At 56.5% G+C, this 17,815-nt stretch overlaps 1 protein-coding gene across 2 annotated transcripts; it reads left to right on the forward strand.

Moving 5' to 3' along the window:
• The first annotated feature begins 4,325 nt into the window (after nucleotides 1–4,325).
• On the forward strand, nucleotides 4,326–14,007 carry LOC123357134 (vitelline membrane outer layer protein 1-like). Of its 2 annotated transcripts, none has more exons than XM_045000444.1 (3): nucleotides 4,326–5,056; nucleotides 12,683–12,777; nucleotides 13,563–14,007. In XM_045000444.1, exons 1-3 carry the CDS (start codon nucleotides 4,988–4,990, stop codon nucleotides 13,933–13,935), a joined length of 537 nt encoding a protein of 178 aa, XP_044856379.1. In that variant the 5' UTR covers nucleotides 4,326–4,987; the 3' UTR covers nucleotides 13,936–14,007. The 2 variants fall into 2 exon arrangements, with proteins under 2 accessions (XP_044856379.1, XP_044856378.1); XM_045000443.1 differs by lacking the exon at nucleotides 4,326–5,056 and adding an exon at nucleotides 10,604–12,316.
• The last annotated feature ends 3,808 nt before the right edge of the window (nucleotides 14,008–17,815 follow it).

A 17,815-nucleotide genomic window follows, 5' to 3' on the forward strand; every position in this document is an offset into this window, starting at 1 on the left:
TTTAAGGAGAGAGGGGGCGACGTTGGCGCTGCGGACGCCGTCGGCGTACAGCCGCGTCAAACTGAACGCAACGTAAGGAATGGTAAAAACAAGAGAACCCGAGCGAATCAATCGATTGTGCAAATCTGTGGAGCGTTTCGGACCTAAGCCAACCACCCGATTTGTAAAACTCTTGTTCTGTAGGTTGAAGCCGACTCGGTTTTGTGTTCACATAACACCACTAGAATCCAGCGGGATCTTCCCCGTTCCAAGTTGCAAAACTGAAAAAAACACGTTTTGCCAGGCACCAGGTAACGCGCGTTGTTTGGCTTTGGGATTTAACGTGTAACCCGGAAGGTACCTCAATGCTTTATATGTTGAATATCTTTTTAAAAAGACCAAAGTCGGAGCTGCAGCAGGGCAGTCAAAACCAGGAGAAGGGAAAAGATTCTGGAGCTGGTTTTTCGGTCACAAAATAGCAGTAGTAAAAGACAGTGGCTCTGTGTAATCAAAGGTCCCGTTGCTAAGGGTTCATGCAAACTCTGTGAGCACAAAAGAACCGGTTCCGCCTTATGTAAAAATCGATCTGGCTGATGTTATCGGCGTTAAACTATGGCAGGAATGTGCCTTTCCCCGCTGAACACGGGCCGCGTATATTGCAGAAGAGGAACAAGAAATGCGAAAACATGACAAACTCGGTCTGCTGCATAAAAGGGGGAAACCGAGGCACAGGCTCAGTCAGGAACCGGGGTTCAAAGGAGCCGGAGGCAAGGGTCCCTCGGTGCTGCCTCAGGTTACAGGCGTGGGACAGGAAGGGAGGCAGGTAGGTCAGAGGAAGGTCAGGGCGCTGGTCGAAATGCCGGCCCCTGCCGACGCCCGCTCTTTCAGGGTACCGCTAGGAGGTGAATCCTTTGGCGGCTAATGACCCGGCCTCGGCTGCCGCACGACTGCGAAATATTGAAAACGGGGACCGACGTGAGTGGCCGGAGGTCGCTCTGGAGGAAAGAATTGCCTCGGGAGAGGCACCCCCACTGGGAGAATCCGTTCCCGTGGACCAGGAAAAGCTCGTCTGGTTGAATGACGGGAGTCAGGGCCGGCGCCGGGGTTTTGGCCGCCCCAAGCGATCGTGATCGGCGGCAGCTCCACCGCGCCGCTTTCTTCCTAGCAGCAATTCGGCGGCAGGTCCTTCCCGCCGAGCTGGTGCCCGGAGCCGGCCCTGACGGGAGGGCATGGTAGCACAAGGGAAAAGATTCGTAAAATACGCTGCTGTTAGCTTAGCAGAGGAAGTCATTCAGGGACACAGCCCACGGATGGGCTCGGCCTGCCGAGCGCCACGGAACTGATCAGGGTTTAAGGCAAGGTGACCATTCCCCACGGCCCGCGTGGATTTCTGCCGATAGTGGTTTTTGTGTTTTCAATACAGGCTTGGTATAGGAACGGGTCAAAAGCAGCAGATAAAAATCTTGCACATTTACATACAATGGAAAAGAACGTCTGTGCTAACCCCGCGGAAAAATGTACCAGCGGGTGAGAAAACCCCCATGTGCGACACGTGAGGCACACGGTAAGGGAACGGGTCTGGAGACCGCCGGCAATAACCGGGCAGGGACCAGGGCGTGACGTAGCCGTGGGAACCAGACCCCAGAAACGGGACGTCTGTGCTGAGAACTGGCCAGACAGCCGGGAGTTACTTAACGTAGCGCCTCCGTTTGCGCACGGAGGCGCCGAAGGGATGTCAAGGCCAGAGCGAGCCGCAGAAGGGAGACGTATAAAAAACGCTGCTACAACCTGGGTGCGAAACTGTGTGCGGTGCGCTCGGGACAAGGCTCGTCCTCCGCACTGGCGACCCACGATCACAGAATCATAGACTCTCAGGGTCGGAAGGGACCTCAGGAGGTGTCTAGTCCAACCCCCTGCTCAAAGCAGGGCCAACCCCAACTAAATCATCCCAGCCAGGGCTTTGTCAAGCCGGGCCTTAAAAACCTCTAAGGGTGGAGGTCCCACCCCCTCCCTAGGGAACCCATCCCAGTGCTTCACCACCCGCCTAGGGAAACAGTGTTTCCTAATATCCACCCTAGACCTGCCCCACTGCAACCTGAGCCCATCGCTCCTTGTTCTGTCATCTGCCACCACTGAGACCAGCCGAGCTCCAGCCTCTCTGGATCCCCCCTTCAGGTAGTAGAAAGCAGCTATCAAATCCCCCCTCACTCTGCTCTTCTGCAGGCTAAACAAGCCCAGTTCCCTCAGCCTCTCCTGGTAAGTCATGTGCTCCAGCCCCCTCAGCATTTTCCTTGCCCTCCGCTGGACTCTCTCCAATTTATCCACATCCTTCTTGTAGTGTGGGGCCCAAAACTGGACCCAGTCTCCAGATGAGGCCTCACCAATGTCGAATAGAGGGGAATGATCACGTCCCTCGAGCTGCTGGCAATGCCCCTAATTATACAGCCCACAATGCCGTTGGCCTTCTTGGCAACAAGGGCACGCTGCTGACGATGCACCGAGGGCACGGGGTTCAAATTCATTTTATTGCTAAATTGCCAAGGAGGAAGGAAGGAAGTTAGAGAGAAGCTCTGGCCTCAGGCCAAGGAGTGTGCATGAACCGCACGGTTAAGGAAGCGCTCCGGAAGGTAGCAAAGCACGCGGGGAAAGATTGGCCGGATCGTCTCTGCCATCCGCAGCAGTAGCAGCCTAAGAACAATCATGTAACCCTTTCGCATGCTGTTTGGACATCCCATGCGCCAAACGACTAAGCCTAGAACCTGAAATGGGTCCACGTTTCGCAAACTAAACGGTCGACGGAAATAACGACGTTTGGATTCTCTGCAGAACAGGACGTCCCGGAACCCGCGCGCCAAGCGCTGCTTCACCACCGCCATTTTCACCCGCCGAAAAGGAAACGCCGGTGTAAGGTTTGGGTCTGACCTGCTCTTCGGGGAACGCTCGGGGCCCGGGTAATTAGAGAGATCCTGGGAGAAGATGCAGCCCTCCTTACAAGCCAATATTTAAGGAATAATTCACTCCCCGCCAAGCAATCATGCATTCCTACCCATAATCCTGTGAGCCTCAGAAAACGGCGTGATAAAAACAGTAGCCAACTCTTAAAACCCTTAAAAAATACCAATGTGTCTGCCTGGCAAAGGCAAGTGGGACTTAAAATTCACCTTATAAACACCACGGGAATATCAAACCACTGGGGAAGAAAGGTTAAAACAGAGGGTCTCTATGCGGATACCACTTGGAGTCCCAGCTACCCGCAATCACCAGATCAGTAAAATAAGCCTGTTAAGACAGGAACGATCCAGTGGAGAACTGTCCCAATACCCCATAGGAAACTGGAATTTAAATGTTCACCCCACTCCCTTCCTCTTATAACAGCCTGGATTAAAAACACGTCAACACTGCAATGGCCGAGCAAAAACGAAATGGAGTCGACGCCAAATTAAGAGGAGTTCAATTTACAGCCGGAATTATAAACGCCGCAGACCTGGAGGTCATGAAAAATAAGTTCAGTTTCTTGTCACAGCTGTGAAATAGTCTCGGTCGCAAGCTGGGAAATAATACTGTAAATCTGGTACAAATAACATTACAAAATAAAACGGCCATGGCCATAAAATGTACTAAGAAGTTTAGCATCACTGGAACACGCAATGTTTTGGGTAATAGCTGGGACTGTTTGGGTATTAATGCATCTTTTAAACCAACAAAAAAGGTCCTCAGTTTTTACAACAGACACAGGGGGATGCGGGTCGTTCAAGTATTACGTGCGAATAAAGACACGCTGAAGGTTGCTAGCTCTGAAAAAGAACTGGCAGCTTATCACTGGTACGACGCCGATCCCCGACCTCTATTGTCGATCACGTTCCACCCATGACTAGCTGTGTTAATATTGTCCGGGCTTTGCTTGCTAGGAATGTGATGTATGCGCTGTGAAACAGAAAAAAATGTTTTGTTAAATTACAACCACAAGCTCAAATGGCCTCCCAGCACATTGCTACGAAAGCGTTGTATAAAATATGACACACACAGAATTGTTCTCGAGGCGTCGAAAGAGGGAAATGTGGTAGTCAAATGCGATGTTTGTATTTTATGTCGTTTAAAATAAAAAATAATAACGTAGCCTGTATTAAATGTATCGGTGTCTAACAGGGGCAGGCAACCTATGGCCCGCGCGCCGAAGGCGGCACGTGAGCTGATTTCCAGTGGCATTCACGCTGCCCGGGTCCTGGCCACTGGCCTGGGGGGCTCTGCATTTTAATTTAATTTTAAATTAAGTTTCTGAAACATTTTAAAAACCTTATTTACTTTACATACAACAATAGCTTAGTTCTATATTACAGACTGATAGAAAGAGACCTTCTAAAAACATTAAAATGTATTACCGGCACGTGAAACCTTAAATCAGAGTGAATAAAGGAAGCACCACGGCTGAAAGGTTGCCAACCCCTCGTGTATAATTTGACCCGATCCTGCCAGCCGCCTTTTTTGAACAGCAGAAAGGAACAGCCTAATAGGCCGTTTGGTAAAAATGCATCAGCTGGAATCTGTGCGTGGGCTGATTTCAAGGCAGTAACAGAGCACTTCGTTGTTAAAAAAAATGCCATAATTGTTTTTCTTCTGCGTTGCAACGTGCTGTTCCCGTTTAAAATGTTGTGTGTAAATTAATTCTGTTTCGCGTGCGAATACAAAAATGTATGTGTACAAAATTAAGTGTCACGGCCATCGCTGAGCCAAATATGCAAAAAAAAAAACCAACCCCCCCAAAAAAACCAAAACCAAACGCAAGGGCGCCAGGAGACTGCCACACGCCCCTATCAGGAGAGCTGTGATAAAGAGTGAGAAGGAGAATGTAAGAAAACCAGCCCTCGTCAAACAACGATTGATTACAGCACCAGGGTGCAAAACTGATTGGTCCCAAGGAAGGAAGATCACTATACATACAGGGGGGCTTTGTCGTGAAACGTTGGGTTCGTCCTGGCCAAGACTTCCCCGGAGCATCGTGTTGCGACCGATGGAACCCGGCACCTCCCTACCCGCGATCAACCTCGCCGGCCGCTCGATTGATCCGGACCCTGGACTGGTAACTGTAAGATCTCTCCAGGGAAACAGGGTCGTCTGGGTCTCCTCTGCCCTCTCCTGTCCTCTGGCCCCTCGGGCTGGAACCGGCTGGTCCAGTCACCGGGGTCCTCTCCCCACAGCCCATTGTCTTCCCACTGGCCAGAACCGGCTGTGACTCCTGAGCTGGGTCCCCGGGTCGCCAGGCGCTGGGGTCTCCATCCTCCAGGCCATCGGCCAGGGTCCCGAGTCCCTCTCCGGTCCTGTGTCCCAACGAACTCCCTCTCCCCTCCCCTCGTTAAACCCGTAACACCCGGGGACACTGAGTCCCACCCCCTGTGCATGCAACCCACTGGGAAACCCAGAAAAACGAGACAATCCCCCACTTCATTACAGGGAGCTAGACACGGAAAAGTCAGGAAGTGGGGAGAGGAGTGGAATACCTGGGGGTTACAGTGGCCGAGAAGCTGGATAGGAGTCAGCAGTGGGCCCTTGTTGCCAAGGAGGCTAACGGCATTGTGGGCTGTATAAGTAGGGGCATTGCCAGCAGATCGAGGGACGTGATCATTCCCCTCTATTCAGCACCGGTGAGGCCTCATCTGGAGACTGGGTCCAGTTTTGGGCCCCACACTACAAGAAGGACGTGGATAAATTGGAGAGAGTCCAGCGGAGGGCAACAAAAATGCTGAGGGGGCTGGAGCACATGACTTATGAGGAGAGGCTGAGGGAACTGAGATTGTTTAGCCTGCAGAAGAGCAGAGTGAGGGGGGATTTGATAGCTGCTTTCAACTACCTGAAAGGGGGTTCCAAAGAGGATGGAGCTCGGCTGGTCTCGGTGGTGGCAGGTGACAGAACAAGGAGCGATGGGCTCAGGTTGCAGTGGGGCAGGTCTAGGGTGGATATTAGGAAACACTGTTTCCCTAGGCGGGGGGTGAAGCACTGGGATGGGTTCCCTAGGGAGGGGGTGGGATCTCCACCCTTAGAGGTTTTTAAGGCCCAGCCTGACACAGCCCTGGCTGGGATGATTGAGTTGGGGTTGGTCCTGCTTTGAGCAGGGGGTTGGACTAGATACCTCCTGAGGTCCCTTCCGGCCCTGAGATTCTATGATTCTATGATTTGTCCAGGACAAATCGTGTCAAACCAACCCGATCGCTTTCTCTGACAGGGGAACAAGCCTTGTGGCTAGGGGGGAAAGGGTTAGACGTGGTAAATCTTGACTTTAGTAAAGCTTTTGATACTGTCTCACGTGACCTTCTCATAAACCAACTAGGGAAATGCAACCTAGATGGAGCTACTAGAAGGTGGGTGCAAAACTGGTTGGAAAACTGTTCCCAGAGCGTCGTTATCAGCGGTTCACGTTCATGCTGGAAGGACATCACGAGTGGGGTCCCGCAGGGATCGGTTCTGTTCAATATCTTCACCCATGATTTCGATCATGGCACAGAGAGGACCCTGATAAAGTTTGTGGCCGATACCAAGGTGGGAGGGCCTGCGAGTGCTTTGGAGGACAGGGTTCAAATTCAAACTGATCTGGACAAATGGGAGAAATGGTGTGAAGTAAATAGGATGAAATTCAATAAGGACAAACACAAACTTCTCCATTTAGGAAGGAACAATCAGTTGGGCAATGGCTGCCTAGGAAGGAGCAATGCAGGAATGGATCTGGGGGTCAGAGTGGACCACAAGCTAAATATGAGTCAACAGTGTAACGCTGTTGCAAAAAAAGCCAACATCCTTCTGGGCTGTATGAGCAGGCGTGTTGTAAGCAAGACACGAGGAGTCATTCTCCTGCTCTGCTCCGTGCTGATTCGGCCTCAGCTGGAGTCTTGTGTCCAGATCTGGGGGCCACAGTGCAGGAAAGATGTGGACAAACTGGAGAGAGTTCAGAGAAAAGCAACAAAAATGATGAAAGGTCTAGAAACCACGAGCTGTGAGGGAGGATTGAAACACTTGGGCTGGTTTAGTCTGGAGAAGAGAAGACTCAGAGGGGACATGACAACAGTTTTCAAGTCCGTAAAAGATTGTTAACAAGGAGGAGGGAGAAACATTGTTGTTAATCTCTGAGGACAGGATAAGAAGCAATGGGCTAAATTGCAGCAGGGGCGGTTTAGGTCGGACATCAGGAAACACTTCCTGGCTGTCGGGGTGGTGAAGCACTGGCATAAATTGCCCAGGGAGGTGGTGGAATCTCCACCGTTGGGGATGTTTAAGAGCAGGCTGGACACACACCTGTCAGGGATGGTCTAGGTAATACTGAGTCCTGCCTTGAGTGCAGGGGACGGGGCTGGAGACCTCGCGAGGTCCCTTCCAGTTCTACGATTCTATGACTCCGGTTTGCCTGGGGAGAGTGGCGTCCCCCTCTTTGGTAAAGTGCTTTGAGGTCGGGAGGGAGCGACGGGCAGGTTCGATTCCCGAGGGTCTGGTGCCGCGTCGCGGATTAGCACGAGCAGCACCACGCAGGGGGCGAGGCGTTGCCGCGTTTGTGGACGGAGGTGCTAGGGAGAGGATCGGAGACGTAAGCCCATGTATCAGAGGCCTGGCATGAGGCAGGACCGGCTCCCCGAATTTGGCAAGAACAGGGCTGATCCTGCAGGAATTCACATTCCTCGGAAGTGCTGCTCACCGAGCGCTGACACAAACACCTCCCGACATCCAGTGGTACCAGAACGTCCTGATATCAAGGATGGGACGAAAACATTCCCCCAGGACAACAGGAACACACGGTCCCTTCCTCAAAGATAAGGTCAGGATGACAGAACATAACAGAGATGTTTTGTTCGAAAGGTGATGACTGGCCACGCCGGGGGGAAGTAATGAACTGTGGCAGAGGCAGTATGTAACCTGTTTGTATCAGGGTACAAAGCTGTATCTCAGAGCGGGTGTCTTTGTCTGGCCTAGGGAGGAACAGAAAGTCTGGCTGTTCACTGAGCTGGTCACTGTTACAGGCACACATGTATTAATGGTCCGGCAGCGTCTGCGGGATATTAGTACTATGCTTCGTCAACAATTAACCTGGCCGGGCGCCTTCATCCCTTAACGGATCTTGTGGTCATTGGGCGGTTCGCTCGAGGTCTCTGCAGGGCTAGGCCGACACACACACGCAGCCCAACATCTATCAACCTCTAACCACACCCGCGAACCCAAACGTGCCGGTGAACAGAGTTGGCACAAATCTTGCACTAACCCAGGTCAATTAAAGATCGAAATCAAAAACCTCATCCGAACGCACCAAAGCCACGGGATGAAGCGATATGGCTGGCTCAGTGGGGGAGGGAATGGGGCACGGGGCCTCCCATCTGGCCCCAGGCCAGGGCTGGATCGCTGCTGTCTCTCCTGCTTCGCTGGCCCGGCATCTGGAACCCGGTCGGACCGGTCCCTGCGACGTCCCCAGGCTTGTTCCTTGCTGCGTTAATTAGCCGAGCGACTCCAGTTCCCGGAGGAAGCATCGTTTCACCGCTGGGCCAGGCCCGGGGCAGGATCATCGTCAGCCAGCCCCTAACGACGCCGACATTGGCACCGGGGTGTCATGCGCATTCCAGGCATCCGGGGTGTCTCTCCCCATCGCGTGGGACGCGGCTGCAATCCTCCCGGGCGTCTGTCACAGCCTCTGCTCCAGCCCCAGTGCTGCTCCTGCCTCTCCCCGCCGGCCCCGGCCTCCCCCGCGCCCGGCCCCGAACACGGCCGGTCACGTTAACCGATCCCAGCACCAGTCCACCCCTTCCACGCCCGTCCCCCCGCAGCGCGGTCACCTCCCTGCCGTCCAGTCAGGACGCCTTTCGGGGATGGGAGAGGGGGGTTGGCTCACTGTGCCCGGTGCTGGGGTGCCCTGGCCATGACATATGGGGCACTTCACCGCCCGGAGTGGCGGTTTCAAGGCCACACGGTGCAATGGTAGGAAAAATACCTGCATGGCATCCACCAGGCTGTTCCTCTGGGAAGTTCTTTGCATGCGAGCGAGTGCTGAGGCTCGGGAGAAACGCTGCGTGGATCTGAGTGAGGTTGGTGATGCAGACGCCTTTTTGGGAAAGCTGTTGCCACCAGGAGGTCAGGTCTCTCCTCGGACCGAGGCTGGGGTCGAGCTGCTCCCCGGGCAGCGGGCGCTGGTGTCCGGGTGAGATTTTCCGATGGAGGGGGGCGGCGTCAGGCGCTGTTCCAGGGCTGGGGTCTAGACCGTGAAATACACCAATTTGTAGCAGAAAGGGGGTTCCCTGCGTAGGTACTAACAGACTGGGATCAAGCCTCCCCTCAGCCGTCTCTTTGTTATGGCGAGAGACAGCGGCCAGTGCCAGGTGCCCCAGAGGGAATGAACAGAACAGGGAATCCCCGAGTGGCCCAGCCCCTGTCGCCCATTGCCAGCGTCTGGCAAACAGAGGCTACGGACCCCATCCCTGCCCAGCCTGGCTAATAGCCATCGATGGCTTGTGATCCACATCGCTCTGAACCAGTGCCCCGGCCTCTCCCTTATTCCCCACCCCCCTGATTCTTTGGGTCATCTGCAAACTTTCCCAGGGGTGATTTTATGTTTTCTTCCAGCTCTTGGATAAAGCAGTTAACTAGCGTCGGGCCAGGAACCGAGCCCTGCGGGACCCCACTGACGATGTCCCGTTTCCGATTCCATTCGGAGATCCATCAGTTAGCCAGTTTTGAATCCATTTCCTACGTTCATTCAAGGCCGGTCTAGTTGTTCAATCCGGATGCCGTGCGGCACGCACTCAGACGCCTCCCAGGCACCTACGCTTGTTACGCTATTAGCTTGATCACCCAATTTTGAAATTGCTCTGACAAAAGGCCCCATGCTCCACCCAGCCCCGCTGAGCGGCATTCGTTGCATTGCGCTTTCTTAATTCCTTGTTAATTGACTTCCCCTATCAGCTGCTCCATTATCTCGCCCAGGATCTATGGCAGATGAACAGGCCTGTAATTATAAGGAATGACGCTGCGATCTGTGGGTACTGGGTGTTTCCGAGAGACAGGAAGGTGGGGCAGCTGCTATCCAGAAAGGGAGATAATATGTCAGGAGTGGAGAATGCAGGCATTGTGGCAATCTCAGAGTGAACTAGTGGTGTGACTTAGTTTCCCCAATTAATTATGCATCGCCACCCGGCGGGTGCAAGGGAGGGAAGTCCCTCCCCCCGGAGGTCACCCCCAATGGCTGCCTGGCTCTGGGAACGACCCCAGAGGTACAGAGACACTTAACTCGTAATGAGCGGTAGGGGCTGTGGGGCCGGGCGGGAGCAGATGGGCTTTGGTGCCCCGGGCGCGGCCACATTTTAACACTTGTCACTGACGGCGAATCCGCGGCGACCCTGGGGACAAACCCCCCCCCCACTGTTAGACGTTTTCCATCTTGTTTCCAGTCCGAATTCGTCTGGTTCCAACTCCCGGCCCTCGACCGGGTTCGACCAGCCTCTGCCAGTGAAACATTCGCTCCCCACGTCGGTACTTCCAGACCGGGGTCGGTCACCCCTTCGCCGCCTCCTCCCTAAGCTAACTGAGCGCCTGGCGTCTCTCACTTCTCCTGGCTCTTCTCTGCCCCCTCTCCGGTTGAGTCGCCCCCCGGCTGGCACTGTGGGCCCCGGCAGGGCCCGATCCGGCAGTGAAATCGCCTCCCTGTCCCTACGCGAGAGTCCCGCTTACGCAGCCCGGGATGGTGTTCGCCCTGTTGGTCACAGCGTCGCCCCGGGAGCTCACGTTCCGCTGATCATCCACCCCGCCCCCCAAATCTGCTTCAGAGTCGCTGCTCCCCAGGAGAGACTCCCCGGGCCCGCGTACGGCTGACGTGCCTTGTCGTGTACGGTGACATTTAGCTGCATTCAAACCATCATATTGGGTTGTGATCCACATCGCTCTGAACCGGGGACCTGGCCTCTTCCCTCGTTCCCACTCCTTATTTCCCGCTGAAGTGTTAACAGGGGGATCCTGCTGCCATAACGGCATAGTGGTGTGAGCGGTGGGCTACTACGTCTGAACCGGTAACAGTGGGGTTAGCGGTGGGATCCTGGCACCATAACGCCATAGTGGTGTGAGCTGTGGGATACTACGTCTGAACCGGTAACAGTGGGGTCAGCGGTGGGATCCTGGCACCATAACGCCATAGTGGTGTGAGCTGTGGGATACTACGTTTGACCCGGTAACAGTGGGGTCAGCGGTGGGATCCTGGCACCGTAACGGCATAGTGGTGTTAGCGGTGGGATACTATGTCCCAAGAGGTAAGAGTGGGATGCTGGCGCTGTAACGGCATAGTGGTGTCAGCGGTGGGATACTATGTCCCAAGAGGTAACAGTGGGATGCTGGTGCCGTAACGGCTTAGTGGTGTCAGTGGTGGGATACTATGTCCCAGGAGGTAATGGTGGGATGCTGGTGCCATAACGGCATAGTGGTGTCAGTGGTGGGATACTATGTCCCAAGAGGTAACGGCGGGATGCTGGTGCCGTAACGGCACAGTGGTGTGAGCAGTGGGATACTATGTCCCAAGAGGTAACAGTGGGATGCTGGTGCCGTAACGGCATAGTGGTGCTAGCGGTGGGATACTATGTCCCAAGAGGTAACGGTGGGATGCTGGCGCTGTAACGGCATAGTGGTGTGAGCGGTGGGATACTATGTCCCAAGAGGTAACGGTGGGATGCTGGTGCCATAACGGCATAGTGGTGCTAGCGGTGGGATACTATGTCCCAAGAGGTAACGGTGGGATGCTGGCGCTGTAACGGCATAGTGGTGTTAGCGGTGGGATACTATCTCCCAAGAGGTAACGGTGGGATGCTGGTGCCGTAAAGGCCACCCTGGTGTTGCGGGGAGGATGGTTGCATCGTTTGGTGTGAGGCCGGAGATGTTGTCACATGACGTGTTTGCTCTGGGTGTTTCCGAGAGTCGGGCCGATGAGGCAGCTGAGCCCTGGGTGGTGGTGGCAGGAACCTTGCGCCATGCGCCCTGGAGCAGCCGGGGGCAGGATTAACCTAATTATAGTCCTGACCCTGTGCCAAGAGAAGGCGAGGCCGACCCCTTTGCACTGCCCACACAAGCCAGAAACCAGCCCAGCCGCCCTCCCCAGGTATAAAACGCCCCTGCCCCGTGCCAGGAGCTGCACATTCGCTGCTGGCTCCCTCCGCTCGCCTACCCAGCCATGGACAGCTCCCTGCACGCCACGCTCGGCCTTGTGCTCGGCTGCTGCCTGTGGGGCGCGTGGGGCCAGGAGAAGATTGAAGTTCCCAATGGGGGGATGTGGGGCACGTGGGGCGAGGAGCAGTCCTGCCCCGGCAACAGCTTCGCCATTGGGTTCTCCCTGAAGGTAAAGATTCACCCCCCACATCCTGGCTCCCCCCTGCCCCACTCCCTGCCCCCTTAATCCTCCCCACATCCCCAGCCCCCTTCCCCAGCCCGGCTCCCCCCTGCCCCACTCCCTGCCCCCTTCACCCTCCCCGCAGCCCCAGCCCCCTTCCCCAGCCCGGCTCCCCCCTGCCCCACTCCCTGCCCCCTTCACCCTCCCCGCAGCCCCTGCCCCCTTCCCCAGCCCGGCTCCCCCTGCCCCACAGCCCTGAGCCCCTCTGCTCAATTTCCCCCTCCCCACACCCCTCTGCCCCCAGCTCCGTGTACTGAAGCGATGGGGGACCAGTCTCTAATGCCCAGGCTTGCTGCCCCCCACGCCCCATTGCAGGTGGAGCTGCCCCAGCTCGCCGGGGACGACACGGCGCTGAACGGCATCCGGCTGCGCTGCTCCGATGGAAGCACCATCCAGTCCAACGTGGGGCCGTGAGTACCGTGGGGCGGGGCCCAACGGAGGGTGCGGGCAGGTGGCACAGGGGGCACCGGGCTCCGTGCGCACCAGTGGAATAGGGGTGTCACCCACAGAGCTGGGTCGGTGGGGGGTTAGCAGTGGTAGAGATGGGAGGGTGGCATCGATGGGGGGATGTCGGTGTCAGCAGTGGGTTAGTGGTGGCAGAGGTGGGATTGAGGTATTGACAGTGAGTTAGTGGTGGCAGTGGTGGGATCGTGGTACTGACAGTGAGTTAGTGGTGGCAGTGGTGGGATCATGGTACCGACAGCGGGTTAGTGGTGGCAGTGATGGGATCGTGGTATTGACAGCGGGTTAGTGGTGGCAGGGGAGGGATCGTGGTGGTGGCAGTGGGTTAGTGGTGGCAGTGGTGGGATCGTGGTACTGACAGTGGGTTAGTGGTGGCAGTGGTGGGATCGTGGTATTGACAGTGGGTTAGTGGTGCTAGAGGTGGGATCGTGGTGGTGGTGGTGGTGGTGGGATCGTGGTATTGACAGCGGGTTAGTGGTGGCAGGGGAGGGATCGTGGTATCGACAGTGGGTTAGTGGTGGCAGGGGAGGGATCGTGGTATTGACAGCGGGTTAGTGGTGGCAGGAGAGGGATCGTGGTATTGACAGCAGGTTAGTGGTGGCAGAGGAGGGATCGTGGTGGTGGCAGCGGTGGGATACTAGGGCAGCAGGCTCTGACCCCAGAGCAGCACAGGGTGGGGGGAAGGCAGCACCCCCTGAGGGCCGTGCCCACCTGACCCGTTCTCTCCTCCCAGGTGGGGCTTGTGGGGCTTAGAGAAGAAATGCCCCTCGGGGCAGCGGCTGACCCAGTTCCGGCTGCGGGTGGAGCCCTGCCAGGGCCTCAAGGACGACACGGCCGCCAACAACATCGAGTTCGTCTGCACGGGCGGGGCGGAGCTGAAGGGGGACGGGCGGTGCTGGGGCAAGTGGGGCCCCCAGAGCCGCTCCTGCGGCCCACGGGGCATCTGCACCATCGCCACCAAGGTGGAGGCCCCCCAGGGCAAAGGGGACGACACGGCCCTGAACGACGTCTACTTCAGATGCTGCAGGCCCGAAACCCTGCCCACCACCACAGCTTCGTCTGTTATTGTTGCTGGTGGGCCCAGACCGCTCCCCACTGCCCCCTAGTCCCTGCTGCTCCCACTCCCCCCGCCCCGAACCCGGCTCCCAGCTGCTCCCCCGCCGGCCCCCGTGCGTGTGACCCCCCCAATAAACGCCCCACTTTGGAGCTGAGCTGAACAGCCTGTTATTGCCTGGACTCCACCCTGGCAATGGGGGGGGGTGTCGCTCCCCCCAGCTAAGGGGGGGCAGAGTGTGGGGATTGGATGGGGGGGGTTGGGTCTCCAATTCCCTCACACCCGCCTCAGACAGACCACATGGGGCCACGCGTGGGCACGATCTGTGAGTCCGGGTCAGGGCACGTGGGGCGCTGGGTAAATACCCGGTTTGGGGGCGTCTGGGGCGCTGGGTAAATACCCGGTTTGGGGGCGTCTGGGGCGCTGGGTAAATACCTGGTTTGGGGGCGTCTGGGGTGCTGGGTAAATACCCGGTTTGGGGGCTGTTTTCCCAGTGACCCTGAATGGGGAACACCTGATGGGAGGGGTGGTTCCCATCTCCACCCGGTGGGCAGCCGGGTTCGTGAGCCCAGGCCGGGGGGAGAACAGCTGCCGGGATGAACCCAGCACCTCTCGGCTCTCTGGGGTTAGCGGGTCTGAGAGGGGTGTCACCCTTCTCCCCTCTGAGCAACATGGGCCGGGTTCAGTATCCAGGGGTTTCAATAACGCAATGCAAAACCGGCTCGAGCCCCCACCCAGTGACCTGGGACAATTACATCCCACCTCCCCGGGCGCCTCTACGAGGCAACACTCCCCCTCTCGCAAGCGCGGAGTCTGAGTGTAGCAAAACCCTTTTAATAAAGGAATGAAACAATGCGGCATCATGCCGGGGAAACCCCACACGCAGGATTCATAACCCAAACCATAAGCAAAAGAGCCTCCCCCAAGCAAGTTGGGCAGTCTCCTTTTCCCCTCAGGGTCTTAAGTCCAGCAGCCCCCAAAATCACCCAAAGTCCCAAAAGTCCAACACCCCAAAAGTCTCTGTCCCTGGTCAGTGCAGCCCCAGAGTTCAAAAGTTTCTCTGCAGAGTCTCAGCCTGGGTGGAATTGGGGGCGGGCACACGGGGCGTATGGGGCACCTTACGTGGTCCGAGGCCGACTGCCCCGCCGCTCCGTGGGGTTCTGCTGCAGCCTTCATCACAAGCCGCTCCGCCAGCCGTCCCATTAACTGCTCCACTCCGCTCCGCTCCACTTCGCTTGCCGTCCCGTGGGCCGCTCCAGTCGTCCCGCAGACGGCTTGGCTCCGCCAGCGGCTTAGCCATGGATCTTCAGGCTGCCCCACGAGTGAACCCAGCACCCAGTGATCCCAGCTCGTAGTCGGGGAGCCCCAGTGCGGGTGCACCGTGGGCCCAAAGTGAACTCAACTTAGCAGCCTGTAACTAGACGCTCCGATATTCAACAGCAGAGAGAGGAGACGGTGCAATTGGTGTCTGAGACCTTCACCAGGGGCCCACACCATGAGGAACAAAGATCTGTCCCCAGCCTCTCTCCATTCACCGGGTTGCAGAACCCGTGTCCCTTGTCTGGCGAGTGCTACTTAGTTGATGGCGAGTCCCTCTGTCATAAAACAGCCCCACTGGCCTTGATTCACATAATCGGGGTAACGACACGTTATTCTTCCTGCCCCGATAACAGAGAAACGGGGGATCCCACAGCAGCCCCAAGTGACCATTTTGGGCGGCTGTGGGCTCATGCTAGGCGGGGTGTGGGGGGTGCCTCTGCAAACCAGATCAGCCCCTGAAGTTCTTTTCCACACTCGCCACAATTCACCACCGGCTGTCAGGGGAGAGCTCACCCATCAGTTAGCCAGTTTTGAATCCATTTCCTACGTTCATTCAAGGCCGGTCTAGTTGTTCAATCCGGACGCCGTGCGGCACGCACTCAGACGCCTCCCAGGCACCTACGGTTGTTACAGCCGCGCTATTAGCTTGATCACCCAATTTTGTAATTGCTCTGACAAAAGGCCTCAAAGCAGCACGACAGGCTCTGTTTTCCACCCAGCCCCGCTGAGCGGCTGTAACGACGCTGGTTCTGGCGGGACCCCACCGAGAGGGCCAATTCAGGACAAATCGCTTAGAACAGGGCAGTCACAGCCCTAGGCTGGGGTTTTCCACTCCTAAGGCAAACCAAACCAGCCAGACAAAGAGGACTTTGGTCTCACCCCACTGGCTAACCACACGTCACACTAGCAATTCCCTCAGACACTCCAGTCTCCCAGTATCCCCACCAGTGCACTCGTCCTGGGGACGAATGGTTATGAAAACCAACACCCCAGTAAAAGAAACAAGGTTCTCCCGATCCCAAAGGACCAAGCCCCAGACCCAGGTCAATATACACATCAGATCTTCCCCACAAGCCAATCCTACAATCGAAAGGTTTATTCATAAAAGGAAGGAGCTCCAGACGAGGGATAGAATTGGTTAAATGGAATCAGTTACGTACAGTGATGGCAAAGTTCCTGGTTCAGGCTTGTAGCCGGGATGGGATGAGCTGCAGGTTCAAATCCAGTCTCTGGAGAACATCCCCCGCTGGGCTGGGTCATTCAGCTCTTTGTGCAGAGCCAAGTCCCTCCCAAGGTGAGAAGCAGGATTGAAGACAGGACGGAGGAGCTGCGGCACCTTTTATAGTCTCCTCCAGGGATGAGGACCCTGCTTTGTTCTTACTGTGGAAAACGACAGCAAAATGGAGTTTGGAGTCACATGGGCGGATCTGCCTTCTCTCCAGGGGTCAGTTGTGTAACTGATGGTCCCTAATGGGCCACCAAGCCGGCTCGGCAGAGCTGCCGCCAGCGTCTCTGGGGTGTCACCCAGAAGCCAAGCCCAAGTGTGAAATACAGACAGTCCAGAGCCAATATTCATAACGTCAACTACAAAACGATCCCTGCACCCAGACCCCGTAACCACACCCAGACCCTGTAACCACACCCAGCAACCCATAACCGCACCCAGACCCCGTAACCGTACCCAGCAACCCATAACCGCACCCAGACCCCGTAACCGTACCCAGACCCCGTAACCGTACCCAGACCCCGTAACCGTACCCAGCAACCCATAACCGCACCCAGACCCTGTAACCGCACCCAGACCCCGTAACCGCACCCAGCAACCCATAACCGCACCCAGACCCCGTAACCGCACCCAGCAACCCATAACCGCACCCAGACCCCATAACCGCACCCAGACCCCGTAACCGCACCCAGACCCCGTAACCGCACCCAGCAACCCATAACCGCACCCAGACCCCGTAACCGTACCCAGCAACCCATAACCGCACCCAGACCCCGTAACTGTACCCAGCAACCCATAACCGCACCCAGACCCCGTAACCACACCCAGCAACCCATAACCGCACCCAGACCCCGTAACCACACCCAGCAACCCATAACCGCACCCAGACCCCGTAACCACACCCAGCAACCCATAACCGCACCCAGACCCCGTAACCGTACCCAGCAACCCATAACCGCACCCAGACCCCGTAACCACACCCAGCAACCCATAACCGCACCCAGACCCCGTAACCGTACCCAGCAACCCATAACCGCACCCAGACCCCGTAACCACACCCAGCAACCCATAACCGCACCCAGACCCCGTAACTGCACCCAGCAACCCATAACCGCACCCAGACCCCGTAACCGCACCCAGACCCCGTAACCGCACCCAGACCCCGTAACCACACCCAGCAACCCATAACTGCACTCAGACCCCGTAACCGCACCCAGACCCCATAATCACACCCAGCAACCCAGAACCTGCTCCTAGACACCTCACCTCACCCCCTTTATACAAGATTTGGTGCCACTCCAGGACCCTGCTTGCAACAATGATCTATACGGTCCCAGTTCATATCAATAACATCGGAGCCGAATTCATTGCATTACACCCTCGTAAT

The sequence above is a fragment of the Mauremys mutica genome, unplaced genomic scaffold (assembly GCF_020497125.1).
Source record: "Mauremys mutica isolate MM-2020 ecotype Southern unplaced genomic scaffold, ASM2049712v1 000330F_np12_obj, whole genome shotgun sequence".
In the NCBI taxonomy this organism is placed as follows: Eukaryota; Metazoa; Chordata; order Testudines; family Geoemydidae; genus Mauremys; species Mauremys mutica.

Coding starts and splice junctions, on each gene's coding strand:
- LOC123357134 (XM_045000443.1), top strand. CDS start 12,152: ATGGACAGCTCCCTGCACGCCACGCTCGGCCTTGTGCTCGGCTGCTGC. Junction 12,317..12,682: donor CCATTGGGTTCTCCCTGAAG/GTAAAGATTCAC, acceptor GCCCCATTGCAG/GTGGAGCTGCCCCAGCTCGC. Junction 12,778..13,562: donor ATCCAGTCCAACGTGGGGCC/GTGAGTACCGTG, acceptor CTCTCCTCCCAG/GTGGGGCTTGTGGGGCTTAG.